We start from the raw sequence: 23,611 nt of genomic DNA, 5'->3' as shown, positions 1-23,611 counted from the left end.
TAATGGAATATGGGAGAAAAGAGCCTTTGCTATATGCCTAGACGGCTTTCTCGTGAGCTTTCTGTGAAATGCACGCCCATTGCCTAAGAATATTGTACTTAATCGTAATTAATAATCCGTAATAATCTCAAGATGTCTATCCTCAAATGGGTGTGGTCAAGGGAGATTTCTCCATCTTCAGCTCCCAGCCTCCATCCTAACAACCCCAACAATTCCGACGCTAAATCATTCCCGGACCAATAAGGGCATAGATATTTCCGGAAAACCGATAACTCCGTATATGCGGGTCGGATCAATGCAGTCGGCCAATAAGAACAGCAGACAGCAGCTCTCGATCCGATCACAAAAAGTTTTTGAAAACCACAAGTTGATCAATTTCATGAAACTCATCTAATTCATTCAATAGTTTGTTACATGGTGATATTTTGGTCTCCGTTGATAATCAAATCCTCTTGCACTACATTTACAGCCTTCCCAAGAATATTTATCACTTTATGCCCCTATCGAATTATTGTCAGTATGTAACAGCCTGTAGGTTGTCACAGGAAGTGTTGATGGTAATATTCTTACTTGTTCGGCTTCAGGCTCGAGGGGAAGCATGGCTTTGCGAATCGCGTTGACGACGGTGCTATATCCCTCGTCCTTGTCATTCTGGAACTTGCAGATTCCTATATGGTCGGTCTTGAAGGGGGCGCTGTCGCCGCAGCCTGGAAGCTGTGCTGAGTCTGGCTCGACGATCTTTATAGGCTGTTAGTAGGTAGGTGCTTCATAAGGTCAAGTTGGACGAGTGCCGTACCTGGACCAACCCCACGCCCATGCGAGTCTTCAAGGTCTCGAAGTAGAAGAACGCTTCTATCCTATCCTTTGGTTCCCGAGACACGCGTCGCTTGTTCAGGTGCTCCGCGAACGATCGCGTCAGCTCGTCGAGCCTCTCGGAGTCGACGCCTAGCAGCTTCAGGGTGTGCTCTTGCGTGTTGATGCCGAACAGCTTGACTACCTTTCGCGCGATCTCGGCGAGTCGTGCGGAGGACGATCCCCGGAACGGCGTTCCGAGGAAAATCATCCCCCGCAGGTTGCTGGTGATCGATTTGATCGTGGAGGATTCCGGCTTCTGCTCCCCGTGCACGAGGACTTGCGCTGCTACGAGCCCGCCGAGACTGTGTGCGATGAAGACGATGGGGCGGTCGCTCTGTTTATGAGGAAGTGTTGGTGGTTAGTGACTTTGCGAAGCAAGTGGAAAAGGAGTTTCTGCGCTTCACCCACCGTGTTCGTGTTAGATCGCTCAGCTGCTAGCTTTGCACAGAGGTCATTGGCGTCACTATGGATTTCTGTGTTCGCGACGCTTGACTGGTCTCGGTGGGCGATTCCCGTATCATAACCGAAGAGGAAGATCCGGCTGTCAGGTATATCTTTCGGGAGGAGGTCCTTTGGCCAGAGGACTCCGTCCTTAGTCCATGTTCCCAACACATCTCCTCTCAGTCCGTGGATGAATACGATACTTCCGTTATGTCAGAAAGGGCTAGTGTTAACATAGGTTTAGTGACATACTCGACTTTGGCCTGGGCCGAGCCATGGACTTCTATGAGGCCGTGGTTATCCATAGTGTCCAGTACGTCGCAATCAGCTCAGCTTTGCTATATTCTGTATTTAAGGCAGCTGGAATCGAAGGATCTTGATGTCTATCGATAGGGTTCCTTAGGGGGTTAATAACCAGCTCGCTTCAGTCATACTCCAGATCCAGAGCCTCGTCTAAAACGGCCCCCACCCTCCATTAGGTCAGCTGAAGGATGCGCTATGCATTGTCACACACAATTTATCAGCACAGTATCTGATACCGTACGAGTCCGCGGCGCGGTCTGCAAGAACGCCACCCTCAGCATCGATCGACAAGAAAAAGTCCGGAGCCTGAGCTACATTTGGACTAAGGCTGGCAAAATACGCCTAATTACGCACTTCTTAGACCGCCACTCGTCTGCCCGTCATCTCGGATACGCATATTGCGACGATCTGGTACCTATTCACCGAAAGAAAGCCTCCTTCGGCTATCCTTCAGGACCAGTCAACTTCGTTCGCCCCCCACCACTATGTTTAATGGCTAGTAACACGACATAACAAGGCTAGCCATTCCCAACCCCCCTGACTCCCCTAGTGAAAAGTAGGAAGTTTCGGGATTTGATACTGCCTAACCTATGTAGGCACAGATAGACAAGGCGTGGCAGAGTTCATCATTACGTAGGTAGGTACTGGGTACGTATCATTTCCATGCATAGGTAGCAATATGGCTATCGTTGACAGACATGGAGGTAGATGTTGGTTTGTTGAGTGTCTATGTGAGTACTGTTAACAAGAATCCAAGACGAAGCTATCTATCGGCGTCCTGAGCTAGCTACCTCTTCCTCCTCTTCTTCGATTTTCGTTCATTTTTAATATCGTTATGATCGCTCTCGGTATTATCGTCAGAGGAGTCCAAGTCTGAACTACTCGACTCAGACTCTACATCCCTAGCCGCTCTCTTGCCCTTACTACTGCCATTCATTCGAGACGAATGATTAGACGAACTCTTCGAACTAGCCCATTTATTTACTCTTAGTTCTTGATCCATAGCTATCTGGTTGTCGTCTTTGTCCTGGCTGAGCTCCATGAGATACTGGTCGAACTCTTTAGCTGTCTTTGCGACTTTCCTGAAATGCTTGACGGTCAGGGTTGGAGGCTCGTTTGAATCTTTGGCCTCGTATTTGGCAATGGCAATTGCTGTTTGGAAGGCGTTGCGTATTTGCCTAGAGTATCGGTCAGTCTATTGCCATCTAGGTAGTTAATACCTAACTTAGGGTTTAAGTACCTTCCATTCCATGGGAGCATGTCTTGTTTCGTCAGGTGCTTGTAGTGCTTCGCCGCATACTCCAGAATCTCTTTCTCCTGGAGCCGAAGACCCCCCGATTTTCCCTCGAAGCCTTTGTTTAGACCGTTGAGGTTGTTCCTCCAGATTTTCAGCGTACTGTCTTTATCTAATCTCGGATAAAGGAGTGCAAGGTGTATGCGAGACTTGAAGGCCCTGTCGATTGTGCCGACCCGATTCGTCGTAAGGAAGAGTATCCCCTTTAATATGATGTTAGGTTTCACAGGCAGTATAGGAGCATGTATGATAACTTACACTGTAATACTCGAGACTGCGAAGAAAAACTAGATGAAGAAAGTTCATGTCAGGCGAAGCAACTCTTCGTGGGGGGGGACTTTTATCTTACCTGAGACAATAGCATTGCGAGCGATGTCCGTATTAGCAGTTCTCCTTGCGAGGAATATACTGTTTGGTCTTTAGCCCATATTCCCTGTTCAGCCATTTGTCTATCCCGGTAGGTACTTACTCAGCCTCATCTAATAGAAGGACACAACCCCATTTGTGAGCCAGTTGGAAGTTTCGCTCAAGGTTTGTCTCCACCTTCAATGCATCGTCACCTATGTCGCCGCACGTCACAGGGAATAGAGGTCGTTGAGTGTGGTCAGCAACACACTCTGCGGTGCTTGTCTTGCCTACACCCGGTTCCCCGTGGAGAAGAATGATCAAACCCTTGCCTTTGCCTTGAACTAAGTCTACTCCAGAGAGAGCGCCATCCGTAGATGGGGCACCCAGAGTGTTTGACTTCTGATGATTCTCGACCAATGCGAGGACAGTATTCTTCATAGTTGGATCAATGACGAGGTTCTCCCAACCGTCTGTATAGTGGACGTCCTCAATTAGGTTGATGTCGAAAGTCGCCCATCTGCGTGTTCGGAGCACAAACCCGAATACCTTCGGTGGTAGTAGAACCATCTGATCAGTAGTCAACGCCGTATCGTATCCAACCATCTCAAGAGCTGGATTGCGCTGCTTTTTGAAGTGCTCTCGATCATTCTGGTCTATTTCAAAATCGTTGTATATGATATCGTTGCCACAACATCCTGCATTGCCGCACACTTTGCAATGCAGCCAATTATCGAGTAGTTCCCGAGGATCATCATCGATCAAGTTGTCGACCCCAATTTTCGGTTTGTTTTCGGGTTGTTCTATAAAAGCGAGCTGGAAGTCGATGATTACCTCAGATTCAACCTAGATCACACTTTTAGTCACTGGCCAGCTTTCAGTACCAACATGGCATACACACCTGTTCCTGGCGCTTATCAAGAGTGAGGCCAGTATACTGCTTATGTGCGGTCTTGGACGGGTTACAAAGTTCTGCGAACTTCCTGCCCCTCTCAAGTAGTTTATTGCGCCTCTCTTCTTCGTCCTCGGCCATATACTCAAGCGGTGCAACTGGGAGCGAGGTGATGTCCCTGGCCCCATCGAATCTGCGAATCTGAAACGTTTCATTCACAGGACCGTATTGGACACCGTCGAAGCCGACATAGAAACATTCTAAGATGAATGACCCGCTGGAGAAGCCCTTGTCCTTTAGTTTCTCGGACGCGGGATTAGATGGCCCAGTTAGCTGTGGCGACAAAACTTCGCGACCACCTGTCACTTTAATGATTCGATACCTCCATCAAATTAGCTGAGTGCCGTCTTGTGTTTTGAAGACACTTACAATTGCATTTGGTTAGTGCTCGTATCCAGCACCTCTCCTCCTGTCTTAAATATGTGCCAGAGATCATCGAAGAAGACTGTGCTTGATTTGTTCTTGATCTGAAGTGCATCTATTTTCGGTTGCAAATGGAGGTCTAGCATTTTACAGAGAAGTTCTAGGTGGTTTCGAGCTTCGTCCGCCTCTATCTCTCGGGCTGCAGAGTGTAATTGTAATTCCGTCGTGTCCGGCTCCCCGTTAGGTACATTCTGCCCAGTAGGTCCTATTTACCCATTAGTTGTAAGATTCATGCCTCATTTAGGTATCTCTCCAATAATTACCAAGTAACTTTCTTTCTAACTCGTCGAGGCGAGTCCGTATACTCTTAGCATGAGTAATCAAAAGTTTGAATGGCTTCATGAAAACTAGGATGTGTTCATGCGGTCCGACGACCGTACTGAGTCCGGTGATATCTTTGAGTAGCTTGATAAGAACGCGAGATCTGATACGAATTCGATGGGGAGCACGAGATCTGTCGTGCTTTACCGTAATTGAAGACCTCTCAACCTGGTCAGAATCTTCCTGCGCTGATCCCGTTTTCCAGCGTAGGCCATCTTGCTGGGCTTTGGTATTTGTATGGACAGCATGTACAGCTGGTTCTTCCATTAGCATCTCGATTACATATCTCGATTTTGAGTCTAGTTCTGGTCTGTGCCTCCATGATGATGACGATGATTTTGGATCAACGTCTGCAGTTTTGCCGAATTCAGGCCAGCTCAACTTCTTTATCTCTACTTTATTGGATGGGGGAGCTAAGCCTTCTTTTAACTTAGCATGCTTGGTCGGTTCGTCAAGAATTCTGCCGAGTTTCTCCTCGATATCTATAATTCGATGCTCAATCAAATCAGCGTAGGCTTTTGATTGCTGTAATCGCATATCAGCCTTTTCACGTCGCTCATCAAGCTTGTGGTTGTAACCGCGGTATCTGGAAAAATATGTTTTTCGAGCAAGTCCGTGAGCATCTTCCTCCTTTGCTAGAGCTTCATTGTCTTCATCGACCTGTAGTTCATCTTGGTCCTTTCCTAAGTTGTCTTTTCCGTTGTTTGCTCTGGCTGATACTTCTGGTAAGTCTGTCGTTGGGAGGGATTCGTTCTTATCTTCCATAGTCTCCTCAAAAGGGATCTTTTTCGAATCGTTGAGCATTTCTGGGCTATTTGCCATGGTAATGGAAGTCATTCTGGCTGCTCGATTTGGGCAATATTTGAGCAATAATATGCTCCCCACAATGCAGAACAGTACAACAGAAAACGAAGAGAGAGAAATGTGCTAACTCGGCTTTTGGCGGGGATCTCAAAGCGCGGCTCTTAAGATAGACCAGTGAGGAGCTGCAACTCAGCCTACATTTTGGGAGTAATAAATCAAGCATTGCCCTTGTCCTTTCCGTCATCTGCAGCCTGTCGCCAATTCTCCCAAAAGGGGTAGCTGATCATCTGTGATGGTAACACAAAGACTTGAATGATTGGTCCGATTTCAGCTGAGGCTGGTTGGTAAGCATGCATATATAGACAAGGTGTCCTATTGGTGTATAGCTCGCACTGTCATGCAAGTCTAGGATCAGTTATCGATTTGGTGTGGAATATATTAATAACTTGGAACCATGAGCACTGGGGGCCATGTATCTACTCATTAGTACGTACCTAGCAGGCATACTCGAAAGAAACTACCTAATTTACGCAAGGATGTACTAATCTATAGTAATTATAGCGAGTTATCCTTTTCTCTGGCACTTTCTTCCTGGCTCAATAATCTCCATGGCTGAAGTTATGAATACTAGTCATGGGAACCGAGAATCGGAACTTGAACAATCTCGGCCCGTCAGCTAACGCAGTCAACGGAAACGTCGAAGTTAGAGACCAACACATAAACCAAAGTCGAGAGGTAAATGTGTCAATAATCATCAACAATTGTACACACGAGACTATACTCAGAGAACCTCCGTTAGCACCAACAAATGCCGCCGCTGCATTCCTTGGTCAAGGGCCGCGACTTGGTTCCGATCAGAGGACCGTCGTATTTGATGATCGGCTTGGTGAATATATATACACTGAAGATTCAAAAAGCCTGACTACCTACCTGTATGTATACTACCTATATACCATAAAGTTGAATTCGCTAACTTAAATAGTTTCAATCTATGGGATAAGACTCTACCTTTATTGAGTCAGCTCAATGACATTGAATCTAAGTCTTGTATGAAATCGAGAAGCAAAGGTTCCCGAAACTTATACACCCCCAGGGACCCCTTGGAGAGCGCAGAGATTTCGATTCAAGAGTCAGTAACAGAGTCATTACGTTACTCCAAAAATGTCTACACTACTCGGTCGAATGTCTCTACTCTCCTCATTGATATAAAGAAAAACTTGGTATATTATATATCCTGGATCAGACTACTACCGCACGACGGTAAATATGGTCTTTGTGGTAAGGGACCCATTACTTCTACCAATACATGTACCTACATACCTGAGTATCTATCTAACATAGCTCCTTTACAGCACCGTTCGAATATATATTATCTGTTGGTCTCGACTTTCAACTTGTGTACTGAATGATGCCTAACCCGATGTCGGTAGGACGTATCAAACAGCACAAAGATAGACTCAACGACCCTTAAAGTGCTGGCCGATATCACCATTGCCTTCTCCCAGGCCAAGGACTATATGAAACTCTATACAGCGCGTCAACTAACGATCTCACTACACGAACATACTGCCGATATATTCAGCAGTCTAGTAGTGCTACTCGAAGAATTGCTCAATTGTGCAAGGTCTAAGATCAGTCTGACAGGTGTGTTGCTTAGGGCTCTAATAGGTACCTAGACTCAAATATTAACCCCATACAAGATAAACAAAAGCACACCTTGGAAATTCTAGTTAAGTCATTCAACAACTTCATCGATAAAACCGACGATGTGGCTAGACGTACGAATAACTCCACCTTGCATGACGGTTACAGTTTACGTAACCGAGATCAGAAGCTTGATATCCTTCATCATTTCGTGGGGTTACTCGAGCCTCGTGCTAGCAGATGCCAGGATGTATCCGATGAGGTGGGCACGGGAGTAGAGGAATATCGTAAGACTCCCTTACATGATTACGATATGTCTATAAACACTCACATCCTGCAGAACATAAACTTGACCGATTGACACGGTATCTGGCTTACGATGGAGATCAGACTATGAAGGACATCCAGAAACTGGCATTACCACAGGACATTGAAAGTTATCATATGGATAGGCTGACCGGGCTGACGAAACAACCCGAATTTCAAAGCTGGTTGCAGGAAGACAAGATGTCAACTCGTCTACTGATACAAGGAAACTTCGAAACCTCTGGCATAAATTCGCCTCTATCCCACTTATGTGCTCGCTTTCCGAACGAGTATCTCCGCAGAGGCCAAACCGGGATCATATTTCTTCATTACTTCTGTCGCATTCAATTGAGTCGCAGAGGAATGATGGCGAATGCATGCGATATTGCGAGCAACTTAATAGGTCAGCTTATCCACAACTCTCAATTAGCATCTCACATTCGTATCGGCTATTTGAAACCGATGCGTATGAAGAAGATCAAGAAGCAGAACTTCAAGCAGACCATTCAGTTGTTTTTTGAAATTCTTAGTCAGATTAGCGATGAGAGTCTTGTCATATTCTGCTTCATAGACTCTATCTCGGCCTATGAAAGTAGTAACAAGCTCAGAGAAACCCTTGAATTCTTCGAACGACTTTGCAACTTCCTCGAACCAAGATCTAGCCGAAAGAGAAAAGGAGAAACAAGAACCAATATTATCTTCAAACTTCTCGTGACGGAGGCAAGAAGGACGAGTCACGTTTACAAATACTTCAAGCGGCCTGGAGAAACCTTGAACATGCACGAATGATTGATCATGAGAAAGACAATGGCCCTGGGCTCGATTATAATGAGTTATGTTCGTAAGGTACATAGATTATGAAAGGAATCGTGGAAACAATGCCTGTGTGAAATAGCCATTGTTAACAAACAGCCTCGACCGAAAATCGTGTATATAAACCCGAGCCGTCCTCGTAGAGCTCGAGAAATCCAATTCATCATCACCATCACAACAAACCAACTCATTCTAACTATCTCCCTAAAAACTCAGAACCCTAAATCCAAACACATAACTAAATATCCAAATTCTACATCACCATAACCATGTTCCAACAAATCAACCTCACCTCCCTCCCCCTCTTCAGCGAGCTCGAGCTCCCCCAATTCATCAGCGCCGCACCCCGCGGGTGGAAGTGCTGCCAGGACGGGCAAACCAACGCCATCGGCACGGAGAAGTGCCGGCGATGCGAGCACAAGAAGTGTTCCGACTGCGTCGTCGACTCGGTCGAGTCCGATGCCACACCTCTCAATGTCGATTCCGACTCCGACTATGAGTCCGAGTAAGTCAGTAAGTCTGCCACTAATGTGTGCGCGTGTAAGATAAGTATTCCATCCAATACTCAAAGTGACTTATCTATGTCCATCTGTTGAGTTACTCTGGTAAGTGTCTAGATAGATAGACAGACGTGCACCTAAAGAGCCTGCCCGAGGCAAAAAGGGCATTATCTCCCGAATTGTTTGCTGAGTTTGACACTCAGCAATTCTAGCAGCGTAGTGCTAGAAGTATTTAACTCCAGAAAATATAACTAACTCCACCCCGAAACTTACCCCTGATATTAGTCTTCGCTATATGTATACCTATGTCTTAACGTGATATGATATTATAACCATGCAATTGTCCTCAGCTTTCGAGCTGAAAAGAACCGGCAAGTAATCTTTCGTGTAACCTCCCCATGACATGATTTTCGTAGTCCCCTTCAAAGACGCCGACGAACAAAGGACCCGCACAAATAAACACACACCAAAACACCATTCTCAAAAGAAGCAGATGTAACGAGGAAGAATTGCAATATATTCGTATTATACCGATTGTACCGAGCCCCTCCGCCATCCATCCCGCGATTTCATCCACTCGTATGCATTCGTCTTCAACTTAATCCCCTACCCACGTACCCCAAGGCGACAAACCCAGGACACAAGTACGTACAGGTAAGCAGAGAAAGCCACCGTCAACACGAGAGGAAACATCGCCAAAACCACCAAACCCCAACCCCTCCCCCTTTTCCCACATTCGTAAAGACTAAGTAGTTAGGCGCAATATAGACAAGAACAGGGGCAGCGACCCCACCAACCCATCATCAGCTCGGCGGATTTAAAATAAAAAGAGTCAGACCCATTCATCCCCCATCCGCCCACCCATTCAATCAATCAATTCCACACGCGCCGCGGGAAAAAAAGGAAGAACGCAGTAATCAAACGTCAGGTAACTTCATACAAGCAAGCTCATCATAACGCGTCTCAACAGAAAAAAACGGGGAGCATTCAAGAATGTACTTCGAATAGTAGACGGGGAACACTCGAAAAAAGGCTACCCCTCAAATTCCTAACGGATGGCTGGGTGGGTGGGTGGACATCGCGCCTCGATCGGAGGGGCCACAGCCGTCGGGAATAGCGAAAATCGTCTTAAACAAGGAAGTAATGACCGGGGAATCGGGTTGGTATCAAGAGGGCAGGGAAAACAAGTAAAAAAAAAAGAAGAGCCGGACGCCACGAACGCCTCTAACGCCATCTCCAGGGGTTTCCGAACGATAAAAATAACTTTGGCCGGGTTAGGGCGGCATTTGGCGGATGGTATGTAGATGATAGATGAAGGTGTAGAAATAAGAGCGCGGGGTTAAGATTGAGCTGTCGCTATCGCCATATGTATTTATGGATGATTGGATTGGCCTCTCTATTTCTTGAGCACGGCGTCGTAGATGCTCAGTATGCCGGTGATGGCGGTACCGGTTAAGATACCCTTGTAGCCACCGTATATGGCGGTGTTGATGCGCGCGATGGATGTCTCGTCTATCCAGCCACCAAAGGTGAGGCCCTGGTTGTAAACAACGTATGAGATCAGAGCCTTGGTAATGCTGAAAGATAACGGGTCGACAACCGGGTCATATGCGTGAGAGCGACGACCGACGCGACCGTGGTGGGAGCTGACAGACAGGTTGATAAAGTAGCCGGCGATGCTAGGCAGGATTGCGCTGGTAAAGGCCCAGAGCAGCGCGGGCGACCAGAACGAAGACGTCAACAACAAAAACATATCCGGGACGAAAACGGGGAAGTCCTTAGTTCCGAGGAACGCTACGGCCGGGATAGTAAACGCGTAACGGTCTGCCAAGATCTCGGGGCGCAAGAAGTAAAGCTCGAATACGGAAATGGCGAAGAGCACCGAAGTCACAGTCGACAAGCTCTCGCGCGTCGCCTGGGTTGCTTCAGTAATGCCGGACTCCCTGTATAAGGTCGCGACGCGTGCCTTTACGGCGATTGTAGAGCGGTCGACAGCCTCTGCGACATCCGCAGGTGTAGCGGGTAGTGGGATGCGACTTGCGAGAGAGAGCGCGCGACTAGGGGTGCGCGCAGGAGTACGCGCGACGGCAGTGGAAGGCTCATCATCAGAGCTGTTCAATATCGTTAGTGGATGTATCTAATAGCTGTCGCAACTCGCGACGCGACTTACTCGATAGGTGGAGGAGGCATCTCGTCCGCGGCCTTGGTCGCTCGTCGTCTCACAGTCCTGGGTCTCTCCTGTACGTCATCATTGGCCGGAGAGATAATTCTCATGCTCTTCTGATAGCGATTCTGATAGTAGGGGTGGAGCTTGGGATCGAGCGAGAATACTTGCTCGTTCGCACCCAGGTAATCGTCGAGGGCGAGCTCGAGCTCGGATTTCTTGAGGGATTCGAAGCTATTTAAAGAAACAAAGCGATATGTTAGCCATGTGGTTCTTGTCTCGGAACGGAGCGCAATATTGGTAATCGTCTCTTATTGCCGTCCCGCATTCCAGACGGAGCCGGAGACGGAGAGGGCGATGCAATTAATGATCTATGATATCTCACGACGATATCTGTATATCGACGAGTCACGGACATTTTGCGCAATGACATGGCACGGCAGGACAGGATTGGGCATCAATAGCAAATTAGAGATTGGTATTCTAGTAAAAGGAACATACTTCTTTAGACCATATTGTTGAGCGATCTCAACGAGGTCTGACTTTCGCTGCCTCTGCAGCCAAGTGTTTGCACCGGACATTTCTTAGGTCGCAAGGTCGCAGACGTGGGGAACGGGGGAGAAATGGGATTGATGGAGTCGCGCAGAACAGGCGATCAAGATACGATGATTTTCAAGAGATTATCAGTAAGTGGTCCGTGACGTGACTGGGGGGGCAGGTATATCGATGGATGATGATAATGATGGGATATTGATTTGCACCGTGTTGCGTATTGCGTATTGCGTGTTGCGAGGGGCGCGCGTGTGTGGTAATGGTGGGAGGGAAAAGAGGCTGGCAGGCCGAGACGCTGGAAGCTGGCTTGTTTATGTTTTCTTATTTGGGGCTGTTGACGTGCAGGTGCTTAGGTAGTGCCGTAGCTGGTGCAGGTGCAGGGTCGAGTTGGTCGAGTTGGTCGAGGACAGCACCGGTGGAGCTGCCACTTGCTGCTCGACGGTAGGCTTTTTGCTGGGATTGTGCTGGGGTCTTGATGCGTTGATGCGTTCGTTCTTACCCCGGGAGAGCCCGGGAGTGACAAGTCTGCAAACTTATAGCAGGTACATCCAGTAAAGTATCAAGTATTCCGTTTTAGAGTGGGAAAACAGGGGACTGCTAGTCCACCGCGTTGTCAGCTCCCGCGCTTCCACTGTCAAGGTGTCATCGTCCTATTTAATCGTTGTGAGAGGTGGAGACGAGAAAATTTTAAGCTTCGATGTTTCATCAATTCATCAATTGAAAATTCAAATCCTTCAGAAGTTTTTTTAATTGGAGGTTGAGGAGTTTAGTTGTTTTCATTCAGAAGTTCGGATGATGCTAATGAGAAAGTGATTGTTGGCCTTAGGGGTATTTAATCTTTAAGGGGACCTATACTGCCTGTCTAGGTACTTACCTACCTGGCACTTGTATATTAGGTAATAGTCAGTATGTAGTTTACGTAGGTATTAAAGAGAACATAGTATATTATTCGAGAAGCGCATTTATTCCTTTTCATGAAGCTTTTTTCAATTCATATAATTATGTAAAAGCTTCCCAACTTTATTCCATTTGCGGCTTTTATTTTTCCTGGTGATGGACCCCCTTATACCAGATGCTAAATCATAAACCCCTCTTCTCCTATAAATCAACCCAATTGACAAATCTCTCGTCGCCTCTCTTTACTAATCTAATAGGAACGTATTTATTGCCGTGGAGTTTAAGCGTGATCACGCTTGTAGCAAGTTTGACAGTTTCCCTCGACTTTCGTTGAGCCGTCTTATACAATTTCGCCTTCTGGTCTTTGCTCATGTTGGATACTTTGTCATCGTTCGCCCACTCGTCTACCGCAAGCTCAATGCTGTATTTCTGGAAGATGACTGCCAGAGTGGCCACTAACTCCACGATCGCCATGCGTCGACCCAAGCACGCTCTTGCGCCGTCCGAGAAAGGGATGAATGAGCCCCGAGGCGGGTGGTACAGTTGGGCGCTAGTGTCGGATCCGGCGTAGCCGCCAAAGTCCTCTGTGTCCGCGCCCTCAACAGCGGTACTGGAATCCTTTGCTGATTCCGTTTGGAACCATCGTTCGGGTACAAAATCGTCTAAGTCCGTCTCGGCATTATTTATTCTACTCGGTTTATTCGGCCAGTACTTGGGACTGCGTTGCGAGGCAACGACGACTAAACCGATGGTTGTATTCTGAGGAAGTGGATGCTGCGTTCCTCCAATAGTGAGAGACTGACCCTGCGCTGAGGTAATCTTCTTTGGTATGTCAACTACAGGAGGAACTAGCCGGAGAGTCTCATTGATAGCAGCGCCGACCATTGACCCAAGCAGAGGGTTAAGTTTCGCATCATAGTCCCATGCTTTTGGATCCGTGTCGCCTAAAATATTGTCTATATCCCGTTGTAGTCGCCTCTGCGAAGCCGGGTTGGTGGCCAGTTCAATCATGGCAAAATGAAGAATGTTGGCCGTGGTTTCATGGCCTGCCACAATATTAATGAAGGCATTACCGATGATCTCCGAATCGGATAATCGTGCGATCTGGGATCCGTTCTTCGGGCTTTCCCCGTAGCTCGTCCGGACCAGCGCGCCCATTATATCTAGGCCTTGTTCCATATAGTCTCCATTCCTCACATCCTCGATCTTATCTTGCAAAAACTCATTTAGGTAGCCTACAAGATTGCTTTCTGCTTCTACGGCAAGTTTTGCAGTCTTGCTAGGAAAGTTCTTGAGAATCCACTTTGGCGTGATGAGAAGCAAGATTAGATAATCTAGAGTGTGCGCCAATGCTTTTACAAAAGTCATTGTGTGCCCCTCGGGAGCATCCTGTGTGGCGTACTTGGCCAGTCTCGGATCAGCGTCTGCCGGGAACTTTTGGCCAGGCCACAGGATCTTGAGACCAAACCCGATGTTTGCGATGATGTTAAGCGTGAGAGATGCTGTGTCCCGTTCTAACGTATTAATTGTCTTGTTTCCTAGCCCGTCGGAGCCAAGCCACATGTTCATGAGCCCTTCCGTCTGACTAATGGATTCTTTAAATACTAGGGCGGCATTCTTCTCGTTGAAGGAGGCAGATGTGATCTTGCGGTGCATGCGCCAAGCGGCGCCTTCCAACGTTAACACGTTCTGGCCATACTGTCCGAGGATTGCGTAGGCTTCTGTTGGTTTGGGGAACGCTTCTCGCTTCGATGTAACTTGATGAAGAACCTCTGCGTTTTCGGTATAGCATACAACCATACCCGGCGAGACAATCAAAAAAGTGTCTCCCAACTTAGCGAATAATTTATGGTTCTCCTCATATTGCCAGTTTGTATATAGAATACTGAGTCGAAAATTATTAGATTGTTGACATCAATACTATGAATACCGGGGGTTCTCACGGTTCAACCTGTTCCCAAAATTGGCGGGGCAGGAGTTTATACATAGGAACCCAAACCCCATTTAATATTTGCCCTATTCGATTCCAGGGACTAAGGGCTATGCGGGTATGTTAATATTTTAAAAAGTATAGTTTATATTGAGACCTTTAGAGAATTGAATTCTAGGTATGGTCTCTTAAATAGGGGAGTTGAGTTTGTTGTAGTTGTACTTACGGACGACATAATAAGGTAGACCGGATCGTTTCGCGGCTGCGATATTATTCCTGAGTCCCGATACTATGTTGAATATACAATATGAAATAGCTGCACCTAGCAGCAGAAATATCGTGGAAACCATCAGAAAAGTTAGCACTATCAACCGTATTTGAACGTGGTCCACTGGCGTTCGACTTTGCGCAACTAGCACACGGCGGGGGATTAATTTAAGTCTGTGCCGACTCTAGCATAGGCCTTAAAGAAGTGTCGAGGAACATGAATTACTATGGATGTATTAGTTATTCGAGGAATGGGGGGTTCTGTTCTCTAGATTCAAATGTGAATTTGTATGCTCAGCAATAGGACTTGCGTGAAAATTTTATCAATTAGAAAGATTATGGTGTAGGTAGGAAGATGAAGAAATAGAATGTGTAATCATTAAGAATATATTGGTTTAGGGGAAGGGAAGGAGAGGTCATTGCTGTTGGACCTAACGTTTCGGGTCCCTGACATCCCGTGCGCTATCCAAGATGCTGCATCCGCAATCCGCAAAAACCGTCTGATGTTGCCTCTTACATCTTTAGCTCTCCGCATATAGTAGGTTCATAGGAGCTATTCTCGTGCTAAAACCCGGTTGAGAGGCAACGTTTTTATTACCGCCACATCCCCCTCAATCCACTGGCACTGGCACTGTCTCCTGGTTTCAAGCCTTACCCATGTTTTGAGGATCAAATCCCTTTGCATATCTGTTTACATCTCCGCCTATCTGTAGACTAATATCGAGTCATGTATCCATACCTTTTTGAAAGAAGGATTCGCCAATGATTATGATTATATCATCTCTCATCGTATATGAGATCCATCCGATCTATTACCTAGTAGTGTTGGCTACACTAGAGCTCGCCTGGCACCCCGTAGGAGGTGCTGCGCTTTAATTAGCAAAAATACAAGTAATTGCGTATGTAGCGAAGTACTTATACGTATAAAAACTTTCTATACGATTTACATATAAGAATACTTGCCAAGGCTGCCATATTAATGAAGTATTTAAGATAAGATTAGGAGAGAATCTTTCGGAATAAAAAGTATTTTGCTAATACCTGGTCTTTTTGCTACTTAATTAAAGCGCAGCACCCCCTAAGGGATGCCAGGTAAACTCTATCTAGTAGTGTAGCCAGCACTAATAATGAATGAAGATGGTTTATTTTAAGAACCAGTTTCGAAGTTCAATTTGTATTACTTCCAAGACTTCCGGTGATACAATAAACGTTGTGGCGTCTATGTAGTACAACTCTATTTAACGGTTTCTTGCCGAATGTAGAACGCCACTTCCGTCGCTGAAGATTTTAGGGATCTCTCCGGACTTTAGCCGAAGCTCCCAATCAGAGCGTATGGAGCATTGGGCGGAGGCGCCGGAGCGGCGTGGCTTGTGTAAGATGGCTGGAGGTGGCTAATATAACAAGGTGGCAGGTGACGAGGTTATATCAGATCTCGGAAGGGATCCGATTGGATTCCTTCTCTTTCCTTTCTTTTTTATGATATTAGATAATAATCCAAAGCAATTTAGATCCGAGGAGTTACTCCCCGCGCGGAGCGGAGTCGCGGGCAATTTCATCACTGACGTAATTGGAGCTGAAACATCTCCAGACTCACATTACTTAAGTATGGTTGCGTCGATCCTCTTCTGAGTGGCTTACAATTATCACACCTAGAAGCTTGAAGAACAACAACAAAAAGATCAAAGCGAAGTATGACCTGGATTTCGAATGTTAAGCGATTACATCGCAATAATGTCTCAACTCTGCGTAGCTCTCCGGTTGCCGAGATCTCAGGCGCACTTGGTGATTTGGGGACTCTCCTCCCGCTAATGATCACCCTCGCCGTCAACGGCTCAATCTCGCTTTCTACGACACTTGTATTTTCAGGTTTCTATAATCTCGCAACCGGTGTTGTATTTGGCATTCCCTTGCCAGTACAGCCAATGAAAGCTATCGCAGCAGCAGCTATAGCGTCAAAAGCCTCAGAACGCGAAACCGTGGCGGCAGGCAGCGTCGTAGCTATCATCGTGTTACTATTAAGCGTCACAGGTCTATTGCATTGGGTTACACGCATAATTCCCATTCCAGTCGTTAAGGGTATTCAGTTCGGCGCCGGCCTTTCTTTAATTATTTCGGCAGGCAGCTCTCTACTACAGCCTTTCACCCATCACTGGACATTCGCCCTGGACAATCTCGTCTGGGCCTTTGCCGCCTTCCTGCTGCTCATCTTGACGCAGAGGGCATCCCGATTCCCGTATGCGCTAATCATTTTCCTCGTTGGCCTAATCCTCGCTATCATTTCCGTCGCCACGAGCCACCACCACCATCTCCCTCATTTCCGCGTCTGGCATCCATATGTTGAAATTCCGAAATGGAGTGCGGATGCTATCGGGATGGGTATCGCACAACTGCCACTTACAACGCTGAATTCAATCATCGCCGCAAGCGCTCTCGCCGCAGACCTCTTACCTGACTTACCGACTCCTAGCGTTACTGAACTCGGCATCAGTGTCGCTATTATGAATCTTCTGGGATGCTGGTTTGGCGCTATGCCTGTATGTCACGGAGCCGGCGGACTCGCAGCACAGTACCGATTTGGTGCACGAAGTGGTGCTAGTATTATTTTGCTAGGCTTATTCAAAATGCTTCTGGGAATCTTATTCGGCGAATCATTATTGGACTTACTGAAAGCGTTCCCCAAGACCCTACTAGGTATTATGGTCATCGCGGCCGGCTTAGAGCTGGCTAAGGTGGGCCAGAGCCTGAATTATGGTGCCCCGGATTTGTGGGAAGCCTCAGTTGATCAGCCTCAACGTCTGCACAGAAAACATCGGGACGTTTCGGATCAGGAGAGGCTGGAGAGATGGACTGTTATGCTTATGACTACGGCTGGTATCCTAGCTTTCAAGAATGACGCTATTGGATTTGCGGCTGGGATGCTCTGCTATTGGGCGTACAAGTTTGCGGATTGGGTAGAGAAGAAACGAGGACATAGGTCGAGTGAGAGGGCACCGCTGTTACACACTTGAGTATTGTGTGTATCAATTTTCCACGTGTGTTCATTTATGCTCATTTCACGAAAGCAGGCGAACGTATTCTATGGGGTTATGGGTTATGATAGCGTATTGGGCGATGGTTATATGAGTGTGATTAGGAAAAGTTAGATACGTCGTCTTTTAATTGTGTTTTAATTGAACATCAATCGGAGTTATATAAGGCCACTCTACCAAGTACCTAGCAAAAAGATACTCGCGTTTCAGTTTCGGTTACCACTGTCACAAACAACTGTGTTTGTACTTCCAAGACAGGTGTTCTTACCATGCCTGACGCCGAATAAACTCACATATTTCCGTACCTTTACACATAGTATATCTCTTTGAAAGATTGTGTTTGGCAACTATCAACAGGATACGCATGAACTAAATAAAATTTACTCGCACAGTGCCCCTTTATACTTGAAATGCTTAATTATTGGTGTTGGATACATAATGTATCCGCCTAACAAATTTAAACTGTTTGACTTCAGAACTATTTCGTACCAAGAGCGTAAAAATATGATTCCGACTCCGGCACCATACCCCAAAGTACTTAGTTACTTCCCAAGTTAAATGCAGATGGTCTTAGCGTCAATATTGAAGCAGGGAACCCAGCACAGCTAACAACCTAAAGCGTCGATTAGCTTGGTTTTGTCAGCCAATGATAGGCGGCCAACAAGCTCTACCCGAACTTATCGAAGGTGCAGAACCATTACCATTACAGATTAGTGGCTCGCAAGGGTGTTAGCGGGGAATCAATTTGCAAGGAAGTTTCCTTCTGTTTGGCAGTTCTGGGTCGCTCTGGCACTGTCAGGCCACTGGCATTTGCTGTATTTTTTTTACGTTGCGGGAAGGCGGTCACCCATCCTAATCCCTCCCGACTGGGCAGTACCTTACTCCATCGTCACCCTTCACGCTTTTCAAAGCTTCAAACTCCACAGACCGGCGAGTCATAGACGAAGGAGCTGTCGTCAATTCAACAGCGATGACTTCGTCCAACCTTGCCGCGGCCCATTTTGGTCGCCAGCCACCACATGGTTCTCCCCAGCCAAGTATGCCGCCCGCAGCCGATCGAGATCCAACGCCTGCGGCTACAAATCCCGATGCGAATGCGCCAATACAAATTTTGAATCAACGAGACATCTACCGCGACGATCCTCACGCTCACGATGTTCACTCTATGCCCTCGCCCCCTACCGTTTCCCCCCTATCCACTCCGGCGGCAACCCAAATGAATATTGGCGATAATGACGATATTCCGGATCTCCCTACCGGAGCTCTACCACCTACTAATGGCGCCACCGATTCTTCTTCGGCCGTCCAGATAGCCTCTGTTAATCTTGGATTAGCTACCGACAACTTTCCCATGAAACTTGGTCATGCCCAATTACAAGACCAAACGCCCCTATCGCGCAACCAAGTCCAAGCCGTTGCGACTACCGACCCCGAGCCGACGAATATGGACTATTCGTCACGTACCATGAACTCTAGCATGAGGCATAGTCAGGGTACTATCGATCCAAATGCGTACATGATGAACATCTCCCAGGCTCCCACACCTGTCTTTCAGAATCCAGGTCCTTCCATCGTGGCCCCTTCTGAAGTCTCGCTACAGGCTTCGTATACCCAGGAAAGCGATGTTGTAACAACCAGCGGTGACCATACATCAACTAGCGCGAGTCAGAAATTAGAGTCGTTTGCCAGAATAGAATTTGCCGACAGTGTATTTCAGATGACCACCTACGCTGTTATCATTGGTCGCGACCAAAGGGCCATGGACCAAGCCAGGAGAGACGCAAAAAAGGAGTTGAACTATAAACGGAAAGTGGAAGAGAATGCAAGGAATGGGTTACCACCCCCCACGCCTCTCAACTTTGATCGAGGTAAATTTAGTAAATCCTACGTTAGTGAAGAAGGCGGTATGCTAGGTCCCGAGTCCGACGGAGAGGATAACGAACAACCAGCCAGGAAGCGCCGGCCGAGTTCCTCGCATAGATCTCAAAACGGTGATGATGATGCCCAAAGCGATCATGTTAAATCGAATAGGCAATATGTCTCACATACCCCTGGAGCGGCTGCGGTTGATTTGGGCACCTTGCAGCCATCGCCATCTCACATCCCCTTCGTTGGTATCCATTCGCCCGGGCCAGATATTGCGAATAAAACACGCGGCATATCAAGACAACATCTCAAAGTTGAATTTAATGAGAAGAGAGGCGTCTTCGAGGCCGTTGCCCTCCACAAAAACGGGTTCTTTTGTGACGATAACCATTACGGACTCGATGATCCGGTTACCCTTAGGAGTGGAGATAGGCTGCAAATTAAAGATGTTGAATTCAGGTTTGTTGTTAATGGCGTTCAACTAGGCAAAACTGGCGGCGAGGAATACCACGAGGAAGAAACATCGAGTAAACGTATGTCTATTGGAGGCAAGGAGATGAGTTTTGATTTTGAGCACTCGGATCATGAGAACTTTCGGGATACGAGCGAGGAACTATCGGATATTGAAAATGTGCCAACCCCTCCTGCCGGGTCCGCCGGGTCCGATGATGGTGAAGGAGACCAGGACGAAGATCAGGAAGCGGTCGACGCGCAATCTGACGAGGCAGATGAGCCGATGGCTGACGTGACCGAATCAACTGGCATCCAGGACATGGCTCACCCCCAATTTATGACTCCTGATCTTCCCAAGCGTCGAGGCCCGGGGCGACCCCCTAAGGATGGTATCATGTCGAAGAGAGAGCGACGACTGCTGAAGAAACAGATGCAAGAAACCTCTAAGAAGACTATACCCCAAATTCCTCTAGAAATACAGAGCGAGAAGATAAAACGGCCAGTGGGTCGTCCTAGGAAGAATCCTCTACAGGAGGAAGGGGAGAAGCCAGAGAAGAGGAAATATAACAAGCGGAAGCCGAAAGAGGATGGCGAAGAGGGCTCTGATGCAGATAGACGTGCGAGGGAGAAGAAAGAAAAGAAAGTCCGACCAAAATCTCCGCCGTTGGAACTTCGAAAGGAGGACTTCACTGAGGAACAACTCCAGAAGCCGACGAAGAATTACGGTGTTTTGATTGATGAGGCATTGACGAATGGGCCTCCGGACGGACTGACCCTCAAGCAGATCTATAAACGGATTATGTCCAAATATCCTTGGTTTTATTTCTCTGCTGAGACAAAGGGGTGGGAGAGCAGTGTTCGCCATAATTTGATTGGAAACGAAGCCTTCAAAAAGGCCGAGGGTACTGGATTATGGTCTCGCGTTCCTGGTGTAGAGCTGGACGCTGGAAAGAAGCGCAAGCCGACTTCTCCTGATCGACAACTTGGATCAGCACATCTACACTCGCATATGCCGACGCATCAACAGTACTACCAGAACGGTTCTTACATGCCAGCGAACAACCACGGGTACTCTCATAACATACCCAACTACACAGCCGACCATAAACACTTACAAACAGGATATCAACCTCATGGCCAGTCTAACCAAACCCTTTCTACCCCATCCTCACAACCGCTCGCCCAGCAAGTATACCCGTCACAGACTCCGGCACCTGCACAGTTGCCTGCTGGGTACCTCTCCAGGCAATCTAGCAATCCTCAACAGAGTACCTATAGCTCACCTTACGCAAAACCACCTCCTCAAGTTAACCCTCCCATTAAATCAGAGGCTGCTGCTACGCCCAACCCTCAGACATTGCCTACAATGCCAGTACAACAGCCCGCCGTACAGCCTCCATCCCAATACCAGCAGCAGGCTGTATCAAATGTTCCTGATAGTACGACACGGCCGCCACTATCACCGGAGATCGAGAAAGCTATCGCCCAATTCAGAGCAAACATGCTCGGTGTCATATCGAAACAGACCCACCACGCTGCGCAAATCATTGATTCGGCTATAAGTCGTGCGCGAGGCTTACCTGTTCATACCAGTGTACCTCCAACCTTCGAATCGGTTGAGAAGACTCTAATAAACGCAGTATCAAACATGATTAGCGAGATGCAAGCTAAACAGCAGCGGCAAGCGACGTCCGCATCTCCCGCACCAGCCGCACCTCCTGTTGCAAAACTAACCCCGGCACCAAGTGCACCAACTCCAAGTCCAGCACCAGCAACCAGTTTAGATACCGAAATTCAACGGAGAGTTAGGAATTTCCGAGACACAATGGTTGTCGCTCTTAAGAAGAAGACAGACCAGGCAGAGGTTATTGTTGACTTGGCTATAAACCGAGCACAAGGCTTACCGAACACTGGTCCCATTCAAGGGTGGGAAGAAGCAGACAGGCTGATGGTCAAATCTGTTACACAGATAATCGCGGACGCGCGGAGGGCCCATAGTCTCCAATCGCAACCTGCACCAGCAGCGATCTCTCAGTCAACCCCTCAGCCTCAGCCTTCGCAACAAGCCCCGCGGCAGGGACCATCTGCATCTCCAGCTCCAGCGCAACCATTTACGCCTACAGCAGGCGCTCAAGCCAACTACGGAGCAGCTTTCAATGCCCCCAGTACGCAGCCCCCTCCGCCGACGTCAAAGCCAACACCACCATCAATATCTCGCCCTGGTGTCACAATTCAACGCCCAACCCCAATGGGTATTGCACGCCCCGGGGTGAGTCCAATATCTCGACCCCCTGTCTCCCGCAGGGATTCCGCTGTCGCTTCCCCGTCGGTGCCGGGTCCGACTGCAGCACCGCCAACGCACAATGTTTCTAGTCCGGCACCGCCAAGTGCAGGTGTTGTTGACCAGATTACCGGACAAAAGCGATTATATGATGACGCGTTTAGTAATAGCACTGGTCCCACCGACAGACATGAGCCTATCCAGACCCCCGCTCCAGCACTCTCTCGCGATAGTGTCGTTGATCAGATCGGGCAAAAGGGACTATACGATGGTGGGGTTAGTAACAGTAATGGAGGTAAAGAGAACCCTAAGACTATCGCACCGGCACCTCTACCCAACATGTACAGTCCAGCACCCCCGAGCGCGGGCGTTGTTGACCAGATTGCTGGTCAAAAGAGACAACTGGACGAAGGGCCCGGAAGTACAAACTCGGAACAGCCCGAAGCTAAGAAACCGGCTCTTTCTTCGGCCTAGAGGCGGATAAGTAGAATGAGCAAGTGTTTACTATATGGTCCTTATGCGGGTACTAAGGATGATTGCCGCGCTTATATGATGGATATCAATCGACAATTGGGACTTCCTTTTAGCACCGCTATATCCTTGCCTCGGATAATATCCAGCATCGAATTTTGGTCTACTGCAGCTGAGCGTATACCCATTACCTACTACTTCTATACCCCCAAGGGAATCAAGACGAGAAAAAACTAGGCGATCGGAAGTTTTTTTTTCGCGACGAGTTTCACGAGATACGAACTTCTCTTCTCTTCTTCCACCCTTCTATTGGGATGTTCCGTAGCATGGATAGGTACTTTTTTCGTGGAGAGAAATAGAATACTTGTAATAACTGGCGTATCTTCTCGACTGGTGTTTGTTTGTTTGCTCTTTTTTTGTTTTCTAAAAGTGGCTGTACTTAAGAGGCTATGAGAGGGGTTCCTCTTCTTTTTTTATTATTATCTTTGTTTGCTTGTTTTTCCGGCATGGGGTATATCCAACAGTACGCGAAGCGAGAAGAGAAGCTGATTTTTAAGACGTCGAGGTATTGGAATTAGAGGGAGAAGGGGGGAGAGGGGTGGCAGGGCTCAGAGTGTGGTAGTTAGGCACCTAGGTAGCCGTACGTTTTATCCGTCGGCGGCGGTGGGCATTGCGTAGAATTTGTACGCTGGGGTGGATG

At 47.5% G+C, this 23,611-nt stretch overlaps 7 protein-coding genes across 7 annotated transcripts; 3 read left to right on the top strand and 4 right to left on the bottom strand.

Moving 5' to 3' along the window:
* Positions 1-60: 60 nt before the first annotated feature.
* On the bottom strand, positions 61-1,601 carry GGS22DRAFT_199767 (Alpha/Beta hydrolase protein; the record flags this gene model as incomplete). The annotated part of the gene is made up of 5 exons (XM_047966338.1): positions 61-500; positions 571-738; positions 797-1,189; positions 1,264-1,498; positions 1,549-1,601. 5 exons carry the CDS (start codon positions 1,599-1,601, stop codon positions 411-413), a joined length of 939 nt encoding a protein of 312 aa, XP_047819309.1. The 3' UTR covers positions 61-410.
* A 648-nt stretch (positions 1,602-2,249) lies between these two features.
* Positions 2,250-5,836, bottom strand: GGS22DRAFT_129569 (P-loop containing nucleoside triphosphate hydrolase protein). The gene is made up of 8 exons (XM_047958434.1): positions 4,877-5,836; positions 4,560-4,818; positions 4,140-4,512; positions 3,363-4,084; positions 3,243-3,301; positions 3,152-3,180; positions 2,840-3,096; positions 2,250-2,777 (listed from the first exon to the last, which is right to left on the bottom strand). Exons 1-8 carry the CDS (start codon positions 5,769-5,771, stop codon positions 2,387-2,389), a joined length of 2,985 nt encoding a protein of 994 aa, XP_047819308.1. The 5' UTR covers positions 5,772-5,836; the 3' UTR covers positions 2,250-2,386.
* A 1,128-nt stretch (positions 5,837-6,964) lies between these two features.
* GGS22DRAFT_129561 (uncharacterized protein) lies at positions 6,965-8,616 on the top strand. The gene is made up of 4 exons (XM_047958433.1): positions 6,965-7,016; positions 7,091-7,382; positions 7,439-7,669; positions 7,723-8,616. Exons 2-4 carry the CDS (start codon positions 7,256-7,258, stop codon positions 8,475-8,477), a joined length of 1,113 nt encoding a protein of 370 aa, XP_047819307.1. The 5' UTR covers positions 6,965-7,016; positions 7,091-7,255; the 3' UTR covers positions 8,478-8,616.
* A 1,781-nt stretch (positions 8,617-10,397) lies between these two features.
* On the bottom strand, positions 10,398-11,746 carry GGS22DRAFT_187755 (uncharacterized protein; the record flags this gene model as incomplete). Its single annotated transcript, XM_047964634.1, has 3 exons — positions 10,398-11,112; positions 11,172-11,399; positions 11,667-11,746. The coding sequence occupies 3 exons, from the start codon at positions 11,744-11,746 to the stop codon at positions 10,398-10,400; spliced, it is 1,023 nt and encodes a 340-aa protein (XP_047819306.1).
* Positions 11,747-12,673: 927 nt separating this feature from the next.
* On the bottom strand, positions 12,674-15,179 carry GGS22DRAFT_161007 (cytochrome P450). Its single transcript, XM_047961019.1, has 3 exons — positions 14,771-15,179; positions 14,558-14,654; positions 12,674-14,499 (listed from the first exon to the last, which is right to left on the bottom strand). Exons 1-3 carry the CDS (start codon positions 14,892-14,894, stop codon positions 12,816-12,818), a joined length of 1,905 nt encoding a protein of 634 aa, XP_047819305.1. The 5' UTR covers positions 14,895-15,179; the 3' UTR covers positions 12,674-12,815.
* A 1,117-nt stretch (positions 15,180-16,296) lies between these two features.
* Positions 16,297-18,142, top strand: GGS22DRAFT_161005 (uncharacterized protein). Its single transcript, XM_047961018.1, has one exon. It carries the CDS (start codon positions 16,503-16,505, stop codon positions 17,817-17,819), a length of 1,317 nt encoding a protein of 438 aa, XP_047819304.1. The 5' UTR covers positions 16,297-16,502; the 3' UTR covers positions 17,820-18,142.
* Positions 18,143-18,625: 483 nt separating this feature from the next.
* GGS22DRAFT_129501 (uncharacterized protein) lies at positions 18,626-23,279 on the top strand. Its single transcript, XM_047958431.1, has one exon. It carries the CDS (start codon positions 18,811-18,813, stop codon positions 22,912-22,914), a length of 4,104 nt encoding a protein of 1,367 aa, XP_047819303.1. The 5' UTR covers positions 18,626-18,810; the 3' UTR covers positions 22,915-23,279.
* The last annotated feature ends 332 nt before the right edge of the window (positions 23,280-23,611 follow it).

The sequence above is a fragment of the Annulohypoxylon maeteangense genome (assembly GCF_022496945.1).
Source record: "Annulohypoxylon maeteangense strain CBS 123835 unplaced genomic scaffold GGS22scaffold_7, whole genome shotgun sequence".
NCBI lineage: Eukaryota > Fungi > Ascomycota > Sordariomycetes > Xylariales > Hypoxylaceae > Annulohypoxylon > Annulohypoxylon maeteangense.
Note: the sequence above shows the minus strand (reverse complement) of the source record. Positions and strands in the feature narration are given on the sequence as shown.